Source organism: Asterias amurensis, chromosome 14, assembly GCF_032118995.1.
Source record: "Asterias amurensis chromosome 14, ASM3211899v1".
Classification (NCBI taxonomy): Eukaryota; Metazoa; Echinodermata; class Asteroidea; order Forcipulatida; family Asteriidae; genus Asterias; species Asterias amurensis.
In genome coordinates, this window is record NC_092661.1 from 17,179,706 (window position 1) to 17,199,810 (window position 20,105).

Sequence of the window (20,105 nt, forward strand, 5' to 3'; positions counted from 1 at the left end):
ATTTTGGCGTCTGCGCGTGCGTACTTCACGTTACTAGGCATTCTACGCTTACAAGGCTAGCGCAGAATTTCGGCGATTGCAAGTAAGCGGGGAATCGCGATCGTAAGCTCAGAATTCGGCGGTAAGCAGAGCCATGAAATTGGGCCCAGATGAATAGGAAAGGCTTCAGTTGAAGTCTTTATTTGAGTAAACTATGTTACTTCAACTTCAGAGGGATTCGTTTCTCACAATGATTTATACCATCAACAGCTCTACATTGCTCGTTACCAAGTAAGCTGCTATGATAGCAATTATTTTGAGTAATTGCAAATTACAGGTCTTTATCTAGATTTCATGAAAGTTTAAATCAGATTTTGGTTGCTGTAGAGACGGAACCCACTGCCTTTTATGAGTTGAGGCCTGTCATTCTGGTCCAAGGTTGTCCCCTCCTTGTTCAGAAAGGGACAACATAATTTTTAAGACAGAACAATATTATGTCAAGACAGAAGCTAGCCCACCTTGTTGAGCTGTAAATGACTCTCTTTTAACATCGGTCTCATCACAGTCGCCATTATGTGACTGTGATGAGACTCATGTTTAAAGAGAGCCATTACAGCTCAACAAGGTGGGCTAGACAGAAGCAATAATTATAACTGAAACTTCATTTAGAAATTACACCAAGAGAAAGTTTTCTTTTACTTCGTACCTTGACACCATAATAAAGGCATTATACCATGTTAACAAGCCATTTTGAAATTTGGTGGACACAATAAATGACAACATTAAGTTTGGGTAAGTTGTCTTCATACATCCAAAGCAAGCTGTTCATTCCTATAGTAGCCATCATATCTCAAAAAGTCTGTTGTCTCGGATTTTAAAGAGAGTCTGTTCTAAAAAACACAATACTTACTATTGTTTGTAATATTTCCTTACAACTTATCTAAAAGAAAATATGTCTTAGTCTGTACTTAAATAATTATGCCATTGTCTATTAATATTATAACCCAATCACCCCAAATACCATTATCACAATATTGAGTGTAAATTATTAAGGTATTAATAATGAAAGTATGACCTCTGAAAACTAACAGGGCTCGAATTTAAAACAGAAACACAGACCAGAGGACAGTAGCTTTAGTACTGGGCCAGTAAACCCATGACTGGGAAAAGTCCAGCTGCCTTGTGTGTTTTGGGTTTTTTTTTTGCTTTTTCTTTCTAATTGAATAGCACTCAAATAACTCACTGTGTAAAACATTGAACAGAAATATGTTCAAATGATGAATGACACCTTTCAATTCTATTGAAAATGAAGTATGATTTGGGGTTGAACAAAGAAGAAAAATTGAGTAGAGTGGGCTGCGAACCAACGGCCTCATAATTAACGTGCCGAGCTCTACCAACTGAGCTACCTATAGCTCTATGTTGGTGGTATCCCCCCCCCTTTTTTTAAGTATGCATAACCACACCCATCTCTTAAAGGCAGTGGACACTATTGGACACTTGGTGACGATTAATAGGGAGAGGTTGATGGTATAAAACATTGTGAGAAACGGCACCCTCTGAAGTGCCATGGTTTTCGAGAAAGAAGTAAATTTTCCACGAAATTGATTTCAAGACCTCAGATTTAGAATTTGATGTCTCGAAATCAACCATCTAAACGCACACACCTTCGTGTGACAAGGGTGTTTTTTTTATGTCATTCATTTCTCGCAAGTTCGATGACCAATTGAGCTCAAATTCTCACAGGTTTGTTATTTTATGCATATGTTGAGATACACCAAGTGAGAAGGCTAGTCTTTGACAATTACCAATAGTGTCCACTGCCTTTAATAACACAGTGGGTCTCGGTGCTAATTAGATACATGTGAAACTGTGTCACTAATTTTTTCTTATTTTGATTCTGGTCATGTAAAATAATGTTTGGTCCAGTAAACATTTTGAGCAACTAGACCTGCTGCCTTGTGTATTTTACCCCCAAATTCGAGCCCCGTTGGTCTTTGTGGAGACATCATATAGAAAGGTTTGCAGTAACACCATTTAATGACTATCTCTAATGAGTTCTTGGGGTGGTTCTGAAAAGAACCGTTGGTTTCAACTCGACGTTTCGATCAGTATGCTCTGATCGTCTTCTGGAGACATCAGGTCAAATGAACTCTCTCCCCATCACTTTCTCTCGGTGAGCTAGGATGGAAGTTTGGTTGGTAATCCTGTTTTATCGAGGCATAAATGTCATGCTTAGCAAATTGTTGTGCTTAGCAGCTCTATGAAATTCGGCCCTGTTCTTTTCAGAACCACCACCACTCATACAGAGAGTTATATGTGCATGGTGCCTTCAAAAAACCCACCAATTGTGTTTCCACAAAGCAAGGTTTCAAACTTTAAAAATATCATCAGTTTCAATGTAAATATAGCTCTTCCTCCAATCTATATAAAATTAAACATTACACCCAAAACCACTTGAGGCAAATTATAACATATTTTTGTCTTCTGTTTCTAAAGGGGGCAATCTTACGATACCAGAAACCTAAGACAAAGTTTGCTTGTTAAAGACTTTCAATAAACTGCTGATTAAATTTTATATTGTATTGCACTTAAATATCGCACATCTTAATCACCTTAAATATTTAAAATAATCATTACGTTTTTAATGATAGATACATATTTATTTAACACCCCTTCAACTTTTAGATTTTAAAATAAATATTTATTTTCATTATGATATAGTCTATTTAACCATATTCTATAATATTATACCTGCTCTACTTTATTTTCTGGAAATATCGGTAAAAACTAAAAGCAACTGTTACATAATAGACCTTATGCGCATGACGTCATTTGCGTAGGGCACAATCGCCTAGAGGTGCAATGGGAGACTTTCCAACGCTAGGTGGCAGCAGACCACAAGGGATATAAACGCCAAGCTGGCAACAGCCAATCTCTCTCACAAACATTGGTTTAACGTCTATGATTATGAATTACACAAATCAAGAAATTGTGATTCAGTAACTAGACAACAATATTTATTCTAGTCATTGTGAGCTCAGCGTTTAGCTGGGGATTCAAACCCACAACCTTGTGATTGCAAGTCAAGGAGTGCGTTTTGGCGACCCCAACCAAAAACTGTTTCGGTTGTTGGTCGTTGGTTCTGCTGTTCAGACTGAACGATAACCGAGTTGTGAGCTCGGTTACCGTTTTGGTTATGACGTCAGAAACAGTTTTTGGTTGGGGTCGCCAAAACGCACTCCTGGATTTACCTGGTAAGTCTGCTGCCACCTATCATCCCTGCAAGTCTCCTATAGAGGTTGTTTATTTGTCAATCTTGTGCGTCATGCGTACTGATCTGTGAGGTTCCATCGTTTCATCAACGGTTTACCTCTAAGATGGTGACTTGATGAAGTCAATGCACAAGATCTATTTAAAGGGTCGGGGTACTTTTTTTAGGACACAAAACACAAGTTCCACAGATTAACATTGTTATGTAGGCAAACTGATACAAGCTACCTGGCTTACTTTGAGCCTTGCCTCCACACGCTTTCCTCTAATTGTATTCTTTTGTTGTATTTTATATATACATGTATGCATTACAATGTAGTCTGTATTATTTGTGGAAATGATTTTGTGGAAATAAATGTGAATTGAATTGAATTGAATTGAAATGAAGATAATGATGGCAGAAAGCTTCCCTTAAAATTTTACTCTCATGAGATGAAAGTTGTTTTTTTGTGGCATTGTTTTACACATTTCTCATAAACTACAGCATCTCAGAAAGTAGTATTTTAAAGTAAGGTTTCAACTATCATTCTCTTTAAACCGTGTAGGTTTAAAATAGATCTGAGGACATTGTGCTTTGTGTCCTACAAAAAATACACATTTAACACTAAGCTTACAAGCTAAAGTAATCAATCCCAATGAGTTTAGGTTTTTTTTGCCTGCAGACTAGTTGGTTTTGATATTCCAGATGTTGAGCTTTCCTGTAGATTTTTAAAAAGGGGGAAAAATATAAAATAAGTTAGCAATAAAGAAACAATATTTTCAAATCTAGAGTCCAACATAAGAAGTGTCAAAGACCTGGCCCAATTTTATAAAGCTGTGAAGCAGAAAAGACTGCTAAGCAAATTTCTTTTGCTAAGTAAAAAATGGGAGGGACACCAGTTGCGACAATGTAAATTTTATGGAATTTTGGCTGGTAAACAGTTTCTGCTATAGCGAGATTTGTATGTGCTTAGCAGGTTTTCATGCTTACAGGCTTTATGAACTTGGTCAATTCTCCTTTGGGGGAATGTTGGCTCTGAAAAGGGCGGTTGGGCTCGACGATTTCGAACAGTATACTCCACTCGTCTTCATTTTTCTTTTTCTCGTGAAGACGAGCAGAGTATACTGTTTAAAACGTCAAGACCAAACCAACTCTTTCCAGAGTATACACTCCCTAAGAAGAGATTTATTACATGGTTGTAGCAGCAAGTTTACTATTATTTATAGTTCATTCTTAGGGCCTTGTCACACGAGGCAACTTTTGCAGGCAACTTGCAGGCAACCAACTACAGTGCATGCTGCAGAACCACTTTGGTAGCAAACAGGCCATGTTTCAAACATTGTCTTACAATCCACAAGAGAAATAGGTGAACATTCAAATGTGAATGCTTTTTCTTCATGGAGATTGCCTGGAACTGGTTGCCTGTGAATTGCCTCGTTTGACATGGCCCTTATCCTTTACACTGTGCAAAGCTTCAAACATCACTTATAATGATTTTAAAAAAAATCTTTGACACCAACTTTAACCTTGTTCAAAGACTAAAGACTGCTAAAAAGTTTTTGACATAAGAAAAGCTTTTGAATGATGAAATGTGTGATTTCATGAATTTTATGCAAACAAGTTTTCTCAGGTTGACATTTTGTTGAATATCTTTCACTTAAACCACTTTCCTTTCAAAGGAATTGTTTCTTAAAATGTCAAAGGTGTTATGATCATTAATTTTTTGAGTAATTACACTCCCTTTAATTGATAAAATTAAAGTTTGCATACTTTCTAATAGTCGTTGCACTTAAAGGTTACATCAAGGTACTTGTGAGTTCCGCTGCATGGATCGTTTCTGAAGAAACGTCGTCCATTCACGTGAATTATACACTTGTCACGTCCACGGCAATGCTTCTCAAGCTGCGAGAAAAACAAAAATACATTATCATAAAAAGCGTTTCACACCCGCTTCAGACAAGCACAGAGTCGTGCTGAACTAAATTCTTTGAAATTCATGAACAGATTAACGTCTGAAACAGTTAGGAGGGACTAGACTAGCTAGAAGTTGAAAGATCGACTGTTGCAGTTGTTTGGAATAACTTTGGAGCGCCATGGTTTGAGACGTCGATCTTTTCATGAGTCGAGCCAATATGAATGTTATAATAAGTTTGTCCGTCTGATTTATTTGGTTGAGCGCGACTCTAGCGCGCCTATATGAAACAGGTGTTACTAATTTCTCAAAAGCTTTAGCACTTCTGGCAAAAATGTTAAGAGAAAAGTTTGACCATCTTTATATCGAATAAGCACGTTTAAGAACTCGTCGCCTACTCTTTTATTCCTTGATTAAAAAGCTACCTTTTTAAGGGTCTTGTCCTGTGGTGCTAAGCAACTTGTCGTACGAATCTGTTTGCTCGGGCATACCTCACTCCCGGCGTTCCTCCCGTACTTAGCGCTCAGAATCTCCATCTTCTGTCCCTTCTTGCACTTCAGCTGAACCATCCTATTCTCACAAGCTCTCATGTGAACCACCTTACCGTGTTCCACCTCGTGCACTGGAAGCTCCTCTGAGCACAAATAAGTGACGTTCAAGAGGTTGTTCTCCGGCTGGCAGCTGTCGCCGAACTGCATGGCTGAGGAGATGACCTTGAGTTTACTACCACCGATGATGTGATTGGCGAGTACGTCCAGGGTGTTGTCGGTAGGGCAGTCTCGGTCGGTGGGTGACCCTGCACTGCTTCTATCGAAGACACTGTAGGTGCCGGAGATGATGTCTACATACTCTGATCCGCAGTTGATGCTAAGCTTCCCTCCTTGAGACGCTTCTTCGTGTTTGATGTCTCCATGGTCTGGAGAGGGTATAACAGTGTTCACAGATATAGGGTGTTAAATGCCTTAAAGACAGTGGACACTATTGGTAATTGTCACAGACTAGTCTTCACAGTTGAGTGTATCTCAACATATGCATAAAATAACAAACCTGTGAAAATTTGACCTCAATCGGTCGTCGAAGTTGCGAGATAATATATGAAAGAAAAAAAAACCTGTCACGTGAAGTTGTGTGCTTTCTGATGCTTGATTTTGAGACCTCAAATTCGTAACTTGAGGTTTCGAAATCAGATTCGATGAAACTTACTTCTTTCTCGAAAACTACGTCACTTCAGAGGGAGCTGTTTCTCATATTGTTTTATGCTATCAACCTCTCCCCATTACTGGTTACCAAGTAAGGTTTTATGATGATAATTATTTTGAGTAATTACCAATAGTGTCCACTGCTTTTAAATGTTGTAGTTTTCTTCCCTTCTTTTTTCTCTAAATACATAAATGATTCAGCTGGACAACGTGAAGATATATTTTCTTGGCCTTGTGTACTTCTCAAATAGGTCAGATTGGATTGGATATAATTTGGGATTTGAATAAAGATAAAATTTACTGGAGCTGGAAACGGTGCTCTACCAACTGAGATGTTCATATAACTGAATAAGTAAATTATTGGTTTTTATAGTGTGATGTATTTTGTAATTTTTGATGTAGCTTAAAACGAATCCAACTCGATTATGGTTGCTGATAAAATTATCCTTATCCTTACCCCAAACACTAAATAAAATATGAAGCAATTTGTTAAATTTGTTCAAATGAGCGAGTCTTACAAAGCTGTTGAAATCAGAACCAAGGTCAGCTTGGCGCTTATAAACGGGTAAAGCCGTTCCAGAATGAAGGTGCAACGAAGTTAAAGGCTCTTTGAGCATAGAAGTTATGGAAACAGTAGTTTGCATCAGAACAGAATTGGCCAAAAGATTGAAGATGGCAAACAATTATGAAGAAGATCAGAAGTGTAGTCTTGAGATAGTCCATGAAGAACCTTTAAAGTGAGGATAAAACTTATACCTTTGGGCCAAGTAAAATAAATAACATTTTACTTGTCCCTGCCCGCTCCAACTTTGGATGCTGCATCATGTTTTTTGTAGTTCATATTATTATTATTATTATTATTATTATTATTATTATTATTATTATTATTATTATTATTATTATTAAAAAAATAAAATAAAAAATAAAAAATCAATTTTCTTAGAAGATTCATTTATTAGCTGAAATATCTCTTATGATTTTTTTTTTTTATTAAATAAAATTAATGTGTATCAAATGTTGCCACAAACTATCTGTTCTTTATTTGCATTTATGGCTTTCCATAGCTTTTCAAGCTCAGTTGTCAAAAACCCGGCTGTTACGTTGTAAATAGAAAGGTCCGCATGTTATGGCGCCATCTTAGACATGGCATCCGTCTTGGAAAAAAAAAAAAAAAAAGGAAAATAACAAATATTAAGGACCTCCCTCACCAACTTTTTTTAAAGTCTGGACGAGCTACATGTTTTTTTTTATTAGTTGGTTCTATATGTTTTAATCTGGAGCCAGTGGAGTTCGCTGAGGATAAATGTTATCCCCAGGGGGCTGTTTTCCACAAGGATAAGAGAAACAGTGTCAACAGAGTTAACGATTGGGGGATGAAATAAACTTACGGTAGCATCTCTTGCCGTTTCCAACGTGTTGAGCATTGCATACGCAGCCGTGCTTGTAATCGACCAATCCACAGTGAGCGTTGACATCACATGTCAACGGGTTGGAGATCCAGTCACCCCCGGGTAGACACACAAACTGTTCTGTGCAGACCTCATTCACAGCCCGCTGTCCGGGCTACATAAGGCGAGAATGGATAGAAATATAAATGTCAATGACCAGTTTTCGTACTTTATGAGACCCAAAATATAGATGGTGTGACCTGTGCCGTGACTCGAAAACCATAACATGAATGTGCGTATATCGCGGGGCAAAATCATATGTTGTGGCAGCCAGCTATAAAGGGTAAGCAATCTTACCTTGACTATGCCTCTTTTTGCCCAGCGAAACATGACATATACAGTGTTATGTCAACAGAGGGCGGTCACATCGTCCATACATGAAATAACAAACATGTGAACTTGGTTTTTTGTAACTTTGGTTCGTTGGCCAGGGATATTAAAATTGAAGGCCTGCAGACTACAGTTTTGTAGTAAACTTTTTCAGTTCCAGGCATATGTCCCTGGCTTTTATTTTGTTTATGTTTGTATTTTATTTGTGTTTTTATGCTGAATAAATAATAATAATAACTGTTTGATTGTTTTAATCTTGTACAAATGAAGATGTACATAATAAAACTAACAGCTGAAAATTCCTGTGTTTTTTTCTTTAGATATTACCGAAAATCCTCAAGAAAAACACATGCGTTCGTGGTTTCAAATAAAAATTTGGGGGGATAAAAACTGTTATCCTTTTAAATAACCACATTACTTATTTATTTATTTATTCATTTATTTATTGTTTGACATGTTTCACTTTAAAAGAGGAATCTTTTTCTTACCGGGTAGTAGATACCCCGACGGGCGCAGCCACACTTCGACTCTGGCAAACATTGATCTCCATCTTGGAAGTTTTTAAGATCTTCTCCTGCTTTGCAAGTACATCCCTCATAACACCTGAAGAAAAAACAGAGATCGCTTCTTCGTTACCCAGATAATTATATTGATGATTTGTAGTCTATTTGTTTTAAAGTGTCATAGCAGCATACAGCAGAGCTGTGACATTTCTTATGATCAAAAACAAATCAATGGACTAATAATATATCTGAAATCTTCGTACAATGAAACATCTTGACCAGGAGTAGTCCAAGGAAGTACAAAAAACAAAACAAAATGCATTAAAAGATGTGTCTTCCACAAGCCCCAAGTCATAAAAACACTGAATGTATGAAATACTAAAAACTTTATTACAAAATGTAGATAAAAATTATCCCCCCCCCCAAAAAAAAACCACCCACAAAACAAGCAGACCACGTAAAATTAAGAAAATCGCATTTAAAGACAACCGTACCTATCTACTGGTTCCTTGCCAGCATGAGGCTCACCGCATGATTTCGGACAGGATTTGATGCAAGCGCTGTACTCTTGACCTTTAGGACATGTCATTGCTGTCAATCAAACAAACAAATGGAAACATTTGAAAAAAAGATTTAAAGTTTGGTGTGTTGTTTAAAGTAAATATAACGTATAAACTTTAATTTAATTTAATAAAATAACAATTGATAAAATATAAAATCCGCACTGAAATTAAAAATTGTAGCAGGAGAAAAATATATAATGGCAAGTGAAAGCATTTCAATTTTGAAAAAAAGAATTTCAGAAACCATCGATAGAAAACCCACAAAGAGTCAAACAAAAGTAGAAGCACGGATCAGACGACATGATATAACTTTTGCTTATGCTTACGGATAAATTAAAACAATTTTTCAACTTGTTCAGGGTGTCGACCATGAGGTAGAAAACTTTTTTTAAAAGAAGTGAGGGCCATACACCATTTTGAGATATGGTGAACACATTCATACAACATATTTGGGTTTGGGTTCATTTGTCTGTAGACGACCAACCCAAACCGTGCACTCCTGTAGTGTCCACCATACCTCAAAAAGGCAAATTAAAGGATCCAGGGGTGGATTTCACAAAGAGTTAGGACGAGTCGTATCTCGAGTTAGGACCAGTAACTTGTCATAACCTTGGACTATCCATGCAATTTGTATATCTCCTAGGACTAGTCCTAAGTTAGGACTAGTCCTAACTCTTTGTGAAATCGACCCCAGGGCCGATTTTATAAAACACTAAGATTCATCTTAAAGGAAGTTACAAAATTGGTAAGAAAAAAACTTGTCTAAGATCACAGATTTACATAAAACTTCCACGGTCTAATGATGATGATAGTAGAAATCCTCCCTGTAAATATTTACGTCTAAAATGTCACATTTGATGACAAATAAATAAAACTAATTCAATTTAACGCTGAGTGTTTTATTCTTTTTTTTTTTAATCGATGTCATGCAAAATGTGTAATCAGTTCTTCACTATTTTTCTTGTGACCCAGATGGCCGGTCGATCTCAGACTTCTACAGGTTTGTCAGTTTATGTTTATATGGTGGAGTACATAAAGTTCTTACACTGCCAGCAACTGTTTTGTTAATAAAAACCAATTCTGTAATGTTCCTTTAAGATGAGTTGTCAAACCCAGTCAGTTTCCCTTGTGGTTAATTGTTTGGGTTTTTTTAATTAAGAAGAAAACAAACAAACTTACCACACTGTCCTCCAAAGACGGTGCTCCTCCAGTTTTCAATAATAATACCATCGTCCAGACAAGCATCAGCATACTCAGCCAAAGCCTGGCAGAATAACTCCCGACTAGGCAGCGAGGCACAAAGGTCATACAAACAGTTCTCATAGTACCTTGATGGGTTGACCTTACCAAAGCAGCTCTTGAATGGACCTGTGAGAAAGTATCAAAGATAAAATATCGAAGTCTTATATAGTGCACATATCCACCAAACAAGGTACTCAAGGCGCTGAGTATATACAAACTTCCAGAAAGAAAGGTTATTGCAGTGATGAATTCTGAGACCCAAACATGTAGCACCTTATAAGGGTTTACAAGGTGCTACGGCGCATTCAGCAGCCACAGCCAGGAACACCGGGGCGAACCCCTTCTCTTTTCGATAGGTGCACTGGGTTCTTATACATGCGTTACACAACCCATGGGACCAACAGCTTTATGTCCCATCCAAAGGACGAAGCAATGGTTAAGTGTCTTGCTTAAGGACACAAGTGTCACGGCTGGGGATTCGAAACCCACACTCTGCTGATCAGAAACACCAGAGTTTGAATTTGGTGCTCTTATCCGCTCGGCCATGACACTTCCATATGAAGTGATGTATAGTATTATGTTGTAGACATTACGTGTTGACAAATAATAAAGTCACCCAAGCGTGCCAGTGGCTGGACTGTGCGAGCGGGCCAGCCACGAGACAGTCTTGAGTCAGCTGTTAACCGAGTAAGACGTTCGTCCTCTACACCTTTATTCAGCCGAGACTCAGGACCCAACCCATAGCCAAGCGCTATACACGAACATGTACTACATATAATAATTTTAAAATGTAAGGGGTCTGTATGCCATAGAAGAGCACACAAGATCTCACCGGTCTGTGAGTGTTTTTGATGCATTCTTTCAAATGTGACCATATCTCCCAGAAGCTTCCCCTCCTAGGTAAACTCTATCAAACAGGTATAATGTTCAATCGCTTCTTTATAAATACTTTAACATGGCATATGGATAACAGACATGTTCCACATCCTTTAAACTTATGTTGTAAACTAATGTTTCGCCAATGTAATGTGGCAGGTAGGTGATGGAGATGTGTTTTAAATGATAAAAGCAAGGAACATGGTACACAGTCTGAGTATGTCATAAGAAGGATGTTTTGCTTTTATAATACAGATAGTATAACAAGCAATGGCTACCATTTCAAAAATTTCTTATTCTACAAGGTTTTTTTTCAAAGGCCAAAGCTGCGGTGGTCTTACAGCCAAATATCTTACTCTATCTTTAAATATTTATAAGGGAATAAAAGGGTAGCGACGAGTTCTTAAACTGCCATTGAAACCGACAGAATCGTGGCAGTGCGATGCCTTTATCACACGGCCACGACCCTGAAAGGTTTTTAACGGCAGGATAAGAACGAGTCACTACTCTTTCATTCCCATGCATAAATGCCTTTTTGGTTAAAAGAAACTCTGTAAAACTTATACTTTTTCTGACGTCCTTGAGCTCTGTACGTGTGTTGCATTTTTTTGACAGAGACAATTTTCGGATATGCATTCGTGCAGGTAGTATGCATCTTAACATAGCCGAAAACAACCAGTTGTAAACAGCTCAAGCTGGTCATTATCAACTGTTTAAACACCCCTTGTGACGCGCTCTCCACCAATAGGAATAGCGGAACTCTGAGGTATTTATGAATAATAATTAAAGTCTTACTGCTTTGGTCATCATTGTCCAGAGAGGAGCAAGCGTATTTTGCGTACTGCAGATTCTCTGGCCACTTAATACAGGCAGGTGTGTCTATGAGATTGGTGTGAACAAACGCTGGAGGGTCAGCTGCAACACGCCAGCTCGATCCAAACGCGTGCAAGTCATCAACCTTCAAGAGGCAAAAAAGACAATCAAAGTTTAATTCAAGAGAAGATATTAGCTTATCCTCTGGGCCCAAATTTCATAGAGCTGCTTAAGCAAAATTTTTTGCTTAAGCAACAAAATCTTTGTAAAATCAGATGACCGGCTAAGACTCCACTCAATTGTTTTGCTAAGTAAACAACAGCTAAATATTAGTCACAAGCAATGTACATGGCACGAGATTTTTGCCAGTAACATGTGTAAAATAAGCAAGCTATTTTGGGCCCTGGGAGCCTAAGGAAGGTCAAGCTCGATAAGACTTCGATATTAAGTATATTTTGAACTAAAAAACAACCTACCTTGTTCCCGTCGCTATTGACAAACCCAACGGGTTCATCTGAGACTCCTTGATATGTGCCGCATAGACCACAAGATTTCTTGGATACGATGTCAGGTATTCTTACTTGAACACGATTAAGAGCATCCCATGCAACTATCATTCCAAAATCGGTTCTCAGCAACTATAATTTAGATAACAGATATGAAAATACAAAAATATGATTTGTCTTATTTTATATTTTATTTGTTCATTTATTTTTATTTAGTTTTTTATTTGATATATTATATATATTTGATATATTTCTATTCTTTTGATTAATCTTACTCATTTTAATTCATGTTCATTTAATATATTTTACTCATCTTATTTGTTTTACTTTTTTTATTCATAATTTGGTAATTTCTTTTCAAACACCTGATATCCACCATTTAGAAAACATTTCTTTATTACATTTATTTATCAATTCACAAGTTTCCGAAGACGCTGATACAATAATAACAACAACTACAAACAGAGTGTTTGTAGAAACAAACAGGTCTTTGTTTGTTGTGAATAACAGGTCAATAGGGGGCCTATTTAAAACTAACTAAATAAGATTTGAGACTTAAATCTAAAGGACTCAATCATTGCATTATAAAACTGAACTTGACTGTGGAGCCCCAGAATTAAACTGAAAATATTAAAAAATTTGAAGTCACTTACCAAGTAGTTACCGACTCGGCAGAGCTTTATTTTACCAAAGTTGAGGTTGACTGAGCTAGATGCCTTCTCTCCATCAACTAGAACCCTGTGCTCATGTTTGAGCTCAACAATCTATAAGAAAGACAAAAAGTATAGGATTGCTTTAAAGACGCACTTATTTAACATTTAATTCATCCATTTTGTTTTTTACCCAGTACATCTTGTCTTTGTATTCTGTTGTGTTTTTCTTTAGAGCGCTTAAGGACATGTTTGATTTCTATGTGTTATGCGCTATATAAGAATGGTTAATTATTATTATTATTACTATTAAATGAGATAAGCTATATATGTCCAATCATGTTTGAGCTGAACAATCTATAAGAAAGACACAAAAAGTATAAGTGAGATAAGCTATATCTGTCCCCTTATGAAAAGAAAAAAACGCTGCCGTTTTCTTTTGTTCAAACAAACAGACAGACAGACAGACAGACAGACAGACAGACAGACAGACAGACAGACAGACAGACAGACAGACAGACAGACAGACAGACAGACAGACAGACAGACAGACAGACAGACAGACAGACAGACAGACAGACAGACAGACAGACAGACAGACAGACAGACAGACAGACAGACAGACAGACAGACAGACAGACAGACAGACAGACAGACAGACAGACAGACAGACAAACAGACAAACAGACAAACAAACAAACAAATAAAGAAACAAACAAACAAATAAAGAAAGAAAGAAAGAAAGAAAGAAAGAAAGAAAGAAAGAAAGAAAGAAAGAAAGAAAGAAAGAAAGAAAGAAAGAAAGAAAGAAAGAAAGAAAGAAAGAAAGAAAGAAAGAAAGAAAGAAACAAACAAACAAGCAAAGAAACAAACAAACAAACAAACAAACAGACAAATAACTAAAGCTAAACCTACCCTGTCATCATAATGCACATGGACATCTTTAACTGAGGTCACTTCGTTATTGATGGGTGACCTGCTCATCTCGACCATCACTTTGAATGTGTGCTCGCTGCCCAGGCATCCTTCCGCTAAGATGTACTTAGAATCGCCCAAGAATGTGAAACTCTGCTCGTTGAAGTCGATAAAATGAGATAGTCCCGATATGCGACAACTGACTTCCTCTGTAAATGAAACCAACGAGTTTAATTTTGTCAGTATTGGTCAGATTTAAAATTTAAAAAAAAATTCAAAAGATGTTATTTTTTGCATTGGGTATAAACATGATAAAGAGTATAATTTGATTTTGACCCTATAGTGGGGCGGCTAAGCACCTTCCCTTAAGAGCATGAAACTTGACACAAGGTTACCTTTATATCCATCCTGCCCGATGATTGGTCGTCTAGTGGTAGGAAACCTGCTTTAGCAATGCAAGCTTATTTAAAGGCATTGGATACTATTGGTAATTGCTCAAAATAATTATTAGCATAAAATCTTACTTGGAAACAAGCAATTGAGTGATGTTGACAGTAAAGTAAAACATTGTGAGAAACGGCTCCCTCTGAAGTAATGTCGTTTTCGAGAAAGAAGTTGTATATTTGGTTTGCGGTAACACCATGTGTGTATCTACTTGCCAGGTAGAGTTGTTCTTAGGGAACTGTCTTGCTGTATTCTACTGCCGTGGAGTAGATAATCGGAGGTTCGGGAGACTTCTCAGTTCTGAAAAGAACTGTCCTGCTTTTATAACTATTACCAGGGCGGATGGTATAGAAATTAGACTGGACTACTACTTTAGCTTATAGGATTGAATAACTGTACTGCCGCGGAGTCAGTTCTGAAAATGGTCTCAACGTTTCGACTAGCTTGCTTTAGTCATCGTCAGGAGAAAAGAAATTATTTCTCACTTTAATGTTTTGAATTTGATTTCGAGACCTCAGAATTTGAGCTTCTTGAATTCAAGGTACATCTGAAAGCACACAACATCGTGTGACAAGGGTGTTTTTTCTTCCATTATTATCTTGCTGCTTCGATGACCAATTGAGTTAAAATTTTCACAGGTATGTTATTTTATGCATATGTTGAGATACCAAATTAGATATTGTTGAGATATGACAATTGCCAAAAGTGTCCAGTATCTTTAAGCTCAGTAAGCTTAGTATGCCCAACAGACCCATTGTAGAGGCAATGTCGAATGTCATTTGGCCTAGGCCACAGTAAGGGTGAGGTCAAAGTTCGGATTTAAGATAACCTTTAAAAATCGCTGATAGCCTTACCATTCTCACAGGTTGGTCCAGTCCAATCATGAGGGCATTTGCACATGAACCCTTCCACAGTATGAACAGTAACACACTGACCACCATTCTTACACGGTTCCAGGGCGCAAGGGTTTATGCTAATGCTCTCTTTCGGCAACACATCTGCGTTACACATGTACCGGACCTGTGGTATAAATGAAAGAAAATTGTACGTGTTTTAGAAGGAGTTGTGAGAAGAAGAGAGTAGACAATTACAAGAATGGTTTAACACTGATCATCCATTATTAACAATAATAAATATCAGTATTAAAGGAACACGATGCCTTGGAACGGTCAAGTTGGTCTTTTAAAAAATGTTTTAAACCGTTTGTTATGAAATGCATATGGTTGGATAGATAATTTAAAAGTAGAATATTATAATCCACACAAACATCAAAAATTTGACGCCACAAAATGGCCGACCGTGTTTGATCGCGACTTAACATGAAAACCATGCAATTTCGAGGCATGTTTGTGTGGACTACTTGTATTATATTCTACTTTTAAAATTATCTATCCAACCATATGCATTTCATAACAAACGGTTTCAAACGCTTTTTAAAAGACCAATCTTATAAGGCGCACATATCTCCTGGCACTGTAACATACAGTATTTCCTGCAAGGCATATGTGGGACTATAGATTTTAATTATGAGACCTACTTTTTTTACATAGCACCATGTAATGTTTTACAAGGTGCTGTAGCAAATATTCTGCCAATCAAACCAAGAACACCGGGGGCGGACCCCTTCTCTTTTCGATAAGTGCACTGGCTTCTTTTCCTTGCATTACACAACAGTTGAACTTAATTTGAGCACATCTATTTGTAAATAACAAAACTGGCAAGGGATTGTGATATAAATAATGAAAAAGGAAGTTAGTTATATGGCTTCTGACTTTTCAAAATCACATCAAGGGTGCTCAGACTATTCATAAAAAAACTGGTCAAATGTTATCCTTTTCAACAAGTGTATTCTTATTTCAAGAGCGTCTTCGAACAATTTTTTTTTTATTTTGGCACTCAATAAATGGTGGGTTTTTTTATTGATCGATTGGTTGACACTCTGGCAGCTTCCCTCAGGGTTTATAACTTTATTTTAAAAAGTTAATTTAAACAATGTATTACCTCCAAGTATTTGAATGTTCCTTCGCATGGATTGGCACCAAATACATGACTGGCCGCTTGAAGACCAGTACACTTGTGTTCTCCCTGACACATCTCTTGAACAACCAATAGGGATGATGCCGCTACGCAGTCCGTGCTCTGAATGTTACCTCCTGGACACACTTGACCATCGGTCAACCGTCCGTAGACAGCACTCACAACCTGATCAAAACAATCATAATAATAACAGCATGAATTTATATAGCGCTTATTAAAGGCAGTGGACATTATTGGTAATTACTCAAAATAATTATGAACAAAAAACCTTACTTGGTAACAAGTAATGGAGAGCTGTTGATAGTATAAAACATTGTGAGAAACAGCTAGCTCCCTCTGAAGTAACGTAGTTTTCGAGAAAGAATTAATTTTCCACGAATTTGATTTCGAGATTCTGAGGTCTCGAAATCAAGCATCTGAAAGCACACAACTTCGTGTGACAAGGGTGTTTTTTCTTTCATTATTATCTCGCAACTTCTACAACCAATTGAGCTCAAATTTTCCAGACCATGGAAGACCATGATAAAAATTGCTAAAGATACAACACTAAGATATTTTACCTCAATAAAGAGATCTCCACAATCTATCTCCATATCATCTCCTTGGCATACTCTCTTCATAATCTCTTGGCTGGATTCAGGAGGTACAGCAGCCAAGGCACTGCATTGGTAATCAACCTTAGAAAAAAACAATCAAAACACGCTCTGTTTAGTATTCAACAACCGAATCCGCCATTTAATGCGACAAATCTGAAGGAAATGTGTCTTAAAGTTTGACTTATTGAGTAGAGAATGCTGTATAAACAATGTGTATTACTAGAAATGTTTGGCTGCCAGTGTTTTAGCCGCGGGGGGCGGCGGTGCTGGGTGGGCCTGCCCAGGACTCACAATTTTTGCCCAGCACTCTGACAAAAAAACATAATGCTGCCCAGCACAGATTTCAAATATTGTCCACTTTGCATTGATCTGAGATACAGCTAATGATGAGGAGAATCAAATGTCACAGAGAAAGAACACAATCAAAAGGCCATTCAACTTATTGCATGGCCCCATAACATGAACAGTTTGGGAACACTTCAGCAATATTGGCCCCATAATTAAACATGAATAATTTTTCCCCTTGCCCGTGGTGGACTTCCAACAAAATGTTGTCCACCATTAAAATTGGTCTAGCTACAACCCTGTTGGCTGCCTTTTGTGCCATAGCACCTTGTAAACCATAACATGGTGCTATATAAAGGAACAAGGGTCCATTTCACAAAGAGTTAGGACTAACTTAGAAGAGTCCTAGGAGATACACAAATTGCATGGATAGTCCTAAGTTAGGATTAGTAACTGGTCCTAACTCGAGATAAGACGAGTCCTAACTCTTTGTGAAATTCACCCCAGGTCACATACACGTATCTCCACATACCTTGTAGGAAAAATACTGAGCGCTTTGAGAAGCCCATCCGGAGCACATAAAGGGCTTTATAAGAACTGTGTATAACTATTAATAAAAACCAATCTACGACCCCGAGCTCGCCCTTAACACTAGCCTGGTGAACATTGTCTAGTAAAAAACTGCTGCGGGCTAGTAAACACCACCTCCCAACTTGCCCGGTGGGCTTTTAAAAACTATGCAACGTACTTGGTTACAATGCCCATATATTTCTTCTATTCCAATGTGACTAATACATTTTTTTAAAATGTTTTATTGTATTTTTGAGTGTCGGAATTTAACTTCATTTGCCTATTATACTGGGCCCAATTTCATAGAGCTGCTAAGCTCAAAAATTTCCTTAGCATGAAATTTCTTCCTTGATAAAAATAAGCAAACAAAAGCAAACAAAAGCTGAATACCAGTAACAAGCACTATGCAACAAATGGAAATTTGGCTGGTAATCCTGTTTTTATCGGAAATAAATTTCATGCTTAGCAAATGTTTGTGCTTAGCAGCTCAATGAAATTGGGCCCAGGTTGTGATTGCTACCATTAATGCACCAGAAAGATGCACTTAAAATCAGGGCAACTAAAACTTCCTGGGGGCAAGTTAAACACAGAGAAGTGATTTTCAACGATTTTGATTTCGAGACCTCAAGTTTAGAATTTGAGGTCTCGAAATCAAGCATCTGAAAGCACACAACTTGGTGTGACAAAGGTATTTTTTTCTTTCATAGTTATCTCGCATCTCCGATGACCAATCAAGCTCAAATTTTCACAGGTTTGTTATTTTCTGCATATGTTTAGATACATTAAGTGAGAAGACTGGTCTTTGACAATTGCCAATAGCGTGCACTGTCTTTAGTATAAAGCCTAAGAGCAAGGACTGGACCCTACCGTTTGACAGTAATTTAGGACATACCTCAAGGTACTTCTTGACACCAAAACAAGGATCTCCAAAAACCTCAGAAGACACCGGCAATATACATGATTCCTTCCCTTGACACTTGGTTCTCGTAACGGATAGCGCGGACCCGTCATCGCAAACTCCGCGTGGTTGTGTCGCGCTCGGACACTTCTGGAAATCTTCGCTCCTTCCGTATACGGCTTCAATGATGACGATAGTCTCACCAGGAGCGCAGAAGATGCTTAACTCCTCACCTTCGCAGACGAGCAGAGAGGCGTCGTCTTTAACACCTTGAATATGAACAAAATGTAACTCTTCATTAAAAAGATGTAGACAAATTTTAAAAGAAATAATAATAATAATAATAATAATAATAATAATAATATTTATTCGGGCAATCACATTTACAAGCACATGTACATACATTAAACATATTTAAGAAAACAAAGTAAAACAACAGTGGGGTGCCCAGGAAAGCATAAAAGTTAAAAAAATAACTATCGCAAAAAGGCGTATGTCTCCTAAATCCCAAAAAATACATTAAGGCAAGAGAGGGCATATAAAAAAGCACAGAAGATAATAACAATCACTGAATGACAATAAAAGGCAAACAAGCAGAGATATACACAATAATACACACAATCCAAAAAAGATATTCGTTAAAAAGCAGGACAATACATCAAAATGGTTTAGAGCAATATTAACGACACTAGACATAACTACTGGTAATTGTCAAAGACCAGTCTTCACACTTAGTGTATCTCAACATATGCACAAAATAACAAACCTGTGAAAAATTGAACTCAATTGGTCGTTGAAGATGCAAGATAATAATGGAATAAAAAACGCCCTTGTCACACGAAGTTGTGTGGTTTCATGCTTGATTTCAAGACCTCAATTCAAATATTTTACTTAGAAATGACTTCTTTCTCAAAAACGACGTTAATTCAGAGGGAGCCGTTTCTCACAATGTTTTATACTATCAACAGCTCTTCATTGCTCGTTACCAAGTAAGGTTTTATGCTAACAATTATTTTGAGTAAACACCAATATATAGTGTCAAGTGGCTTTAAGACCTTGTCACTCTTACATTTCCTTATTCAAAAC

At 37.3% G+C, this 20,105-nt stretch overlaps 1 protein-coding gene across 1 annotated transcript in view; it reads right to left on the bottom strand.

Moving 5' to 3' along the window:
- Nucleotides 1-660: 660 nt before the first annotated feature.
- Nucleotides 661-20,105, bottom strand: part of LOC139947234 (uncharacterized) — a 79,724-nt gene continuing 60,279 nt past the window's right edge. The window contains exons 55-69 of the mRNA XM_071945112.1: nt 19,014-19,288; nt 17,231-17,347; nt 16,635-16,835; nt 15,488-15,653; nt 14,190-14,398; nt 13,278-13,388; nt 12,595-12,756; nt 12,101-12,263; nt 10,367-10,555; nt 9,119-9,215; nt 8,610-8,724; nt 7,732-7,906; nt 5,570-6,060; nt 5,003-5,134; nt 661-3,950 (exon numbers count right to left, since the gene is read on the bottom strand). Coding sequence (XP_071801213.1) covers nt 5,006-5,134; nt 5,570-6,060; nt 7,732-7,906; nt 8,610-8,724; nt 9,119-9,215; nt 10,367-10,555; nt 12,101-12,263; nt 12,595-12,756; nt 13,278-13,388; nt 14,190-14,398; nt 15,488-15,653; nt 16,635-16,835; nt 17,231-17,347; nt 19,014-19,288 — 2,600 coding nt within the window. The 3' untranslated portion in view covers nt 661-3,950; nt 5,003-5,005. The remainder of the gene's footprint in view (nt 3,951-5,002; nt 5,135-5,569; nt 6,061-7,731; nt 7,907-8,609; nt 8,725-9,118; nt 9,216-10,366; nt 10,556-12,100; nt 12,264-12,594; nt 12,757-13,277; nt 13,389-14,189; nt 14,399-15,487; nt 15,654-16,634; nt 16,836-17,230; nt 17,348-19,013; nt 19,289-20,105) is intronic.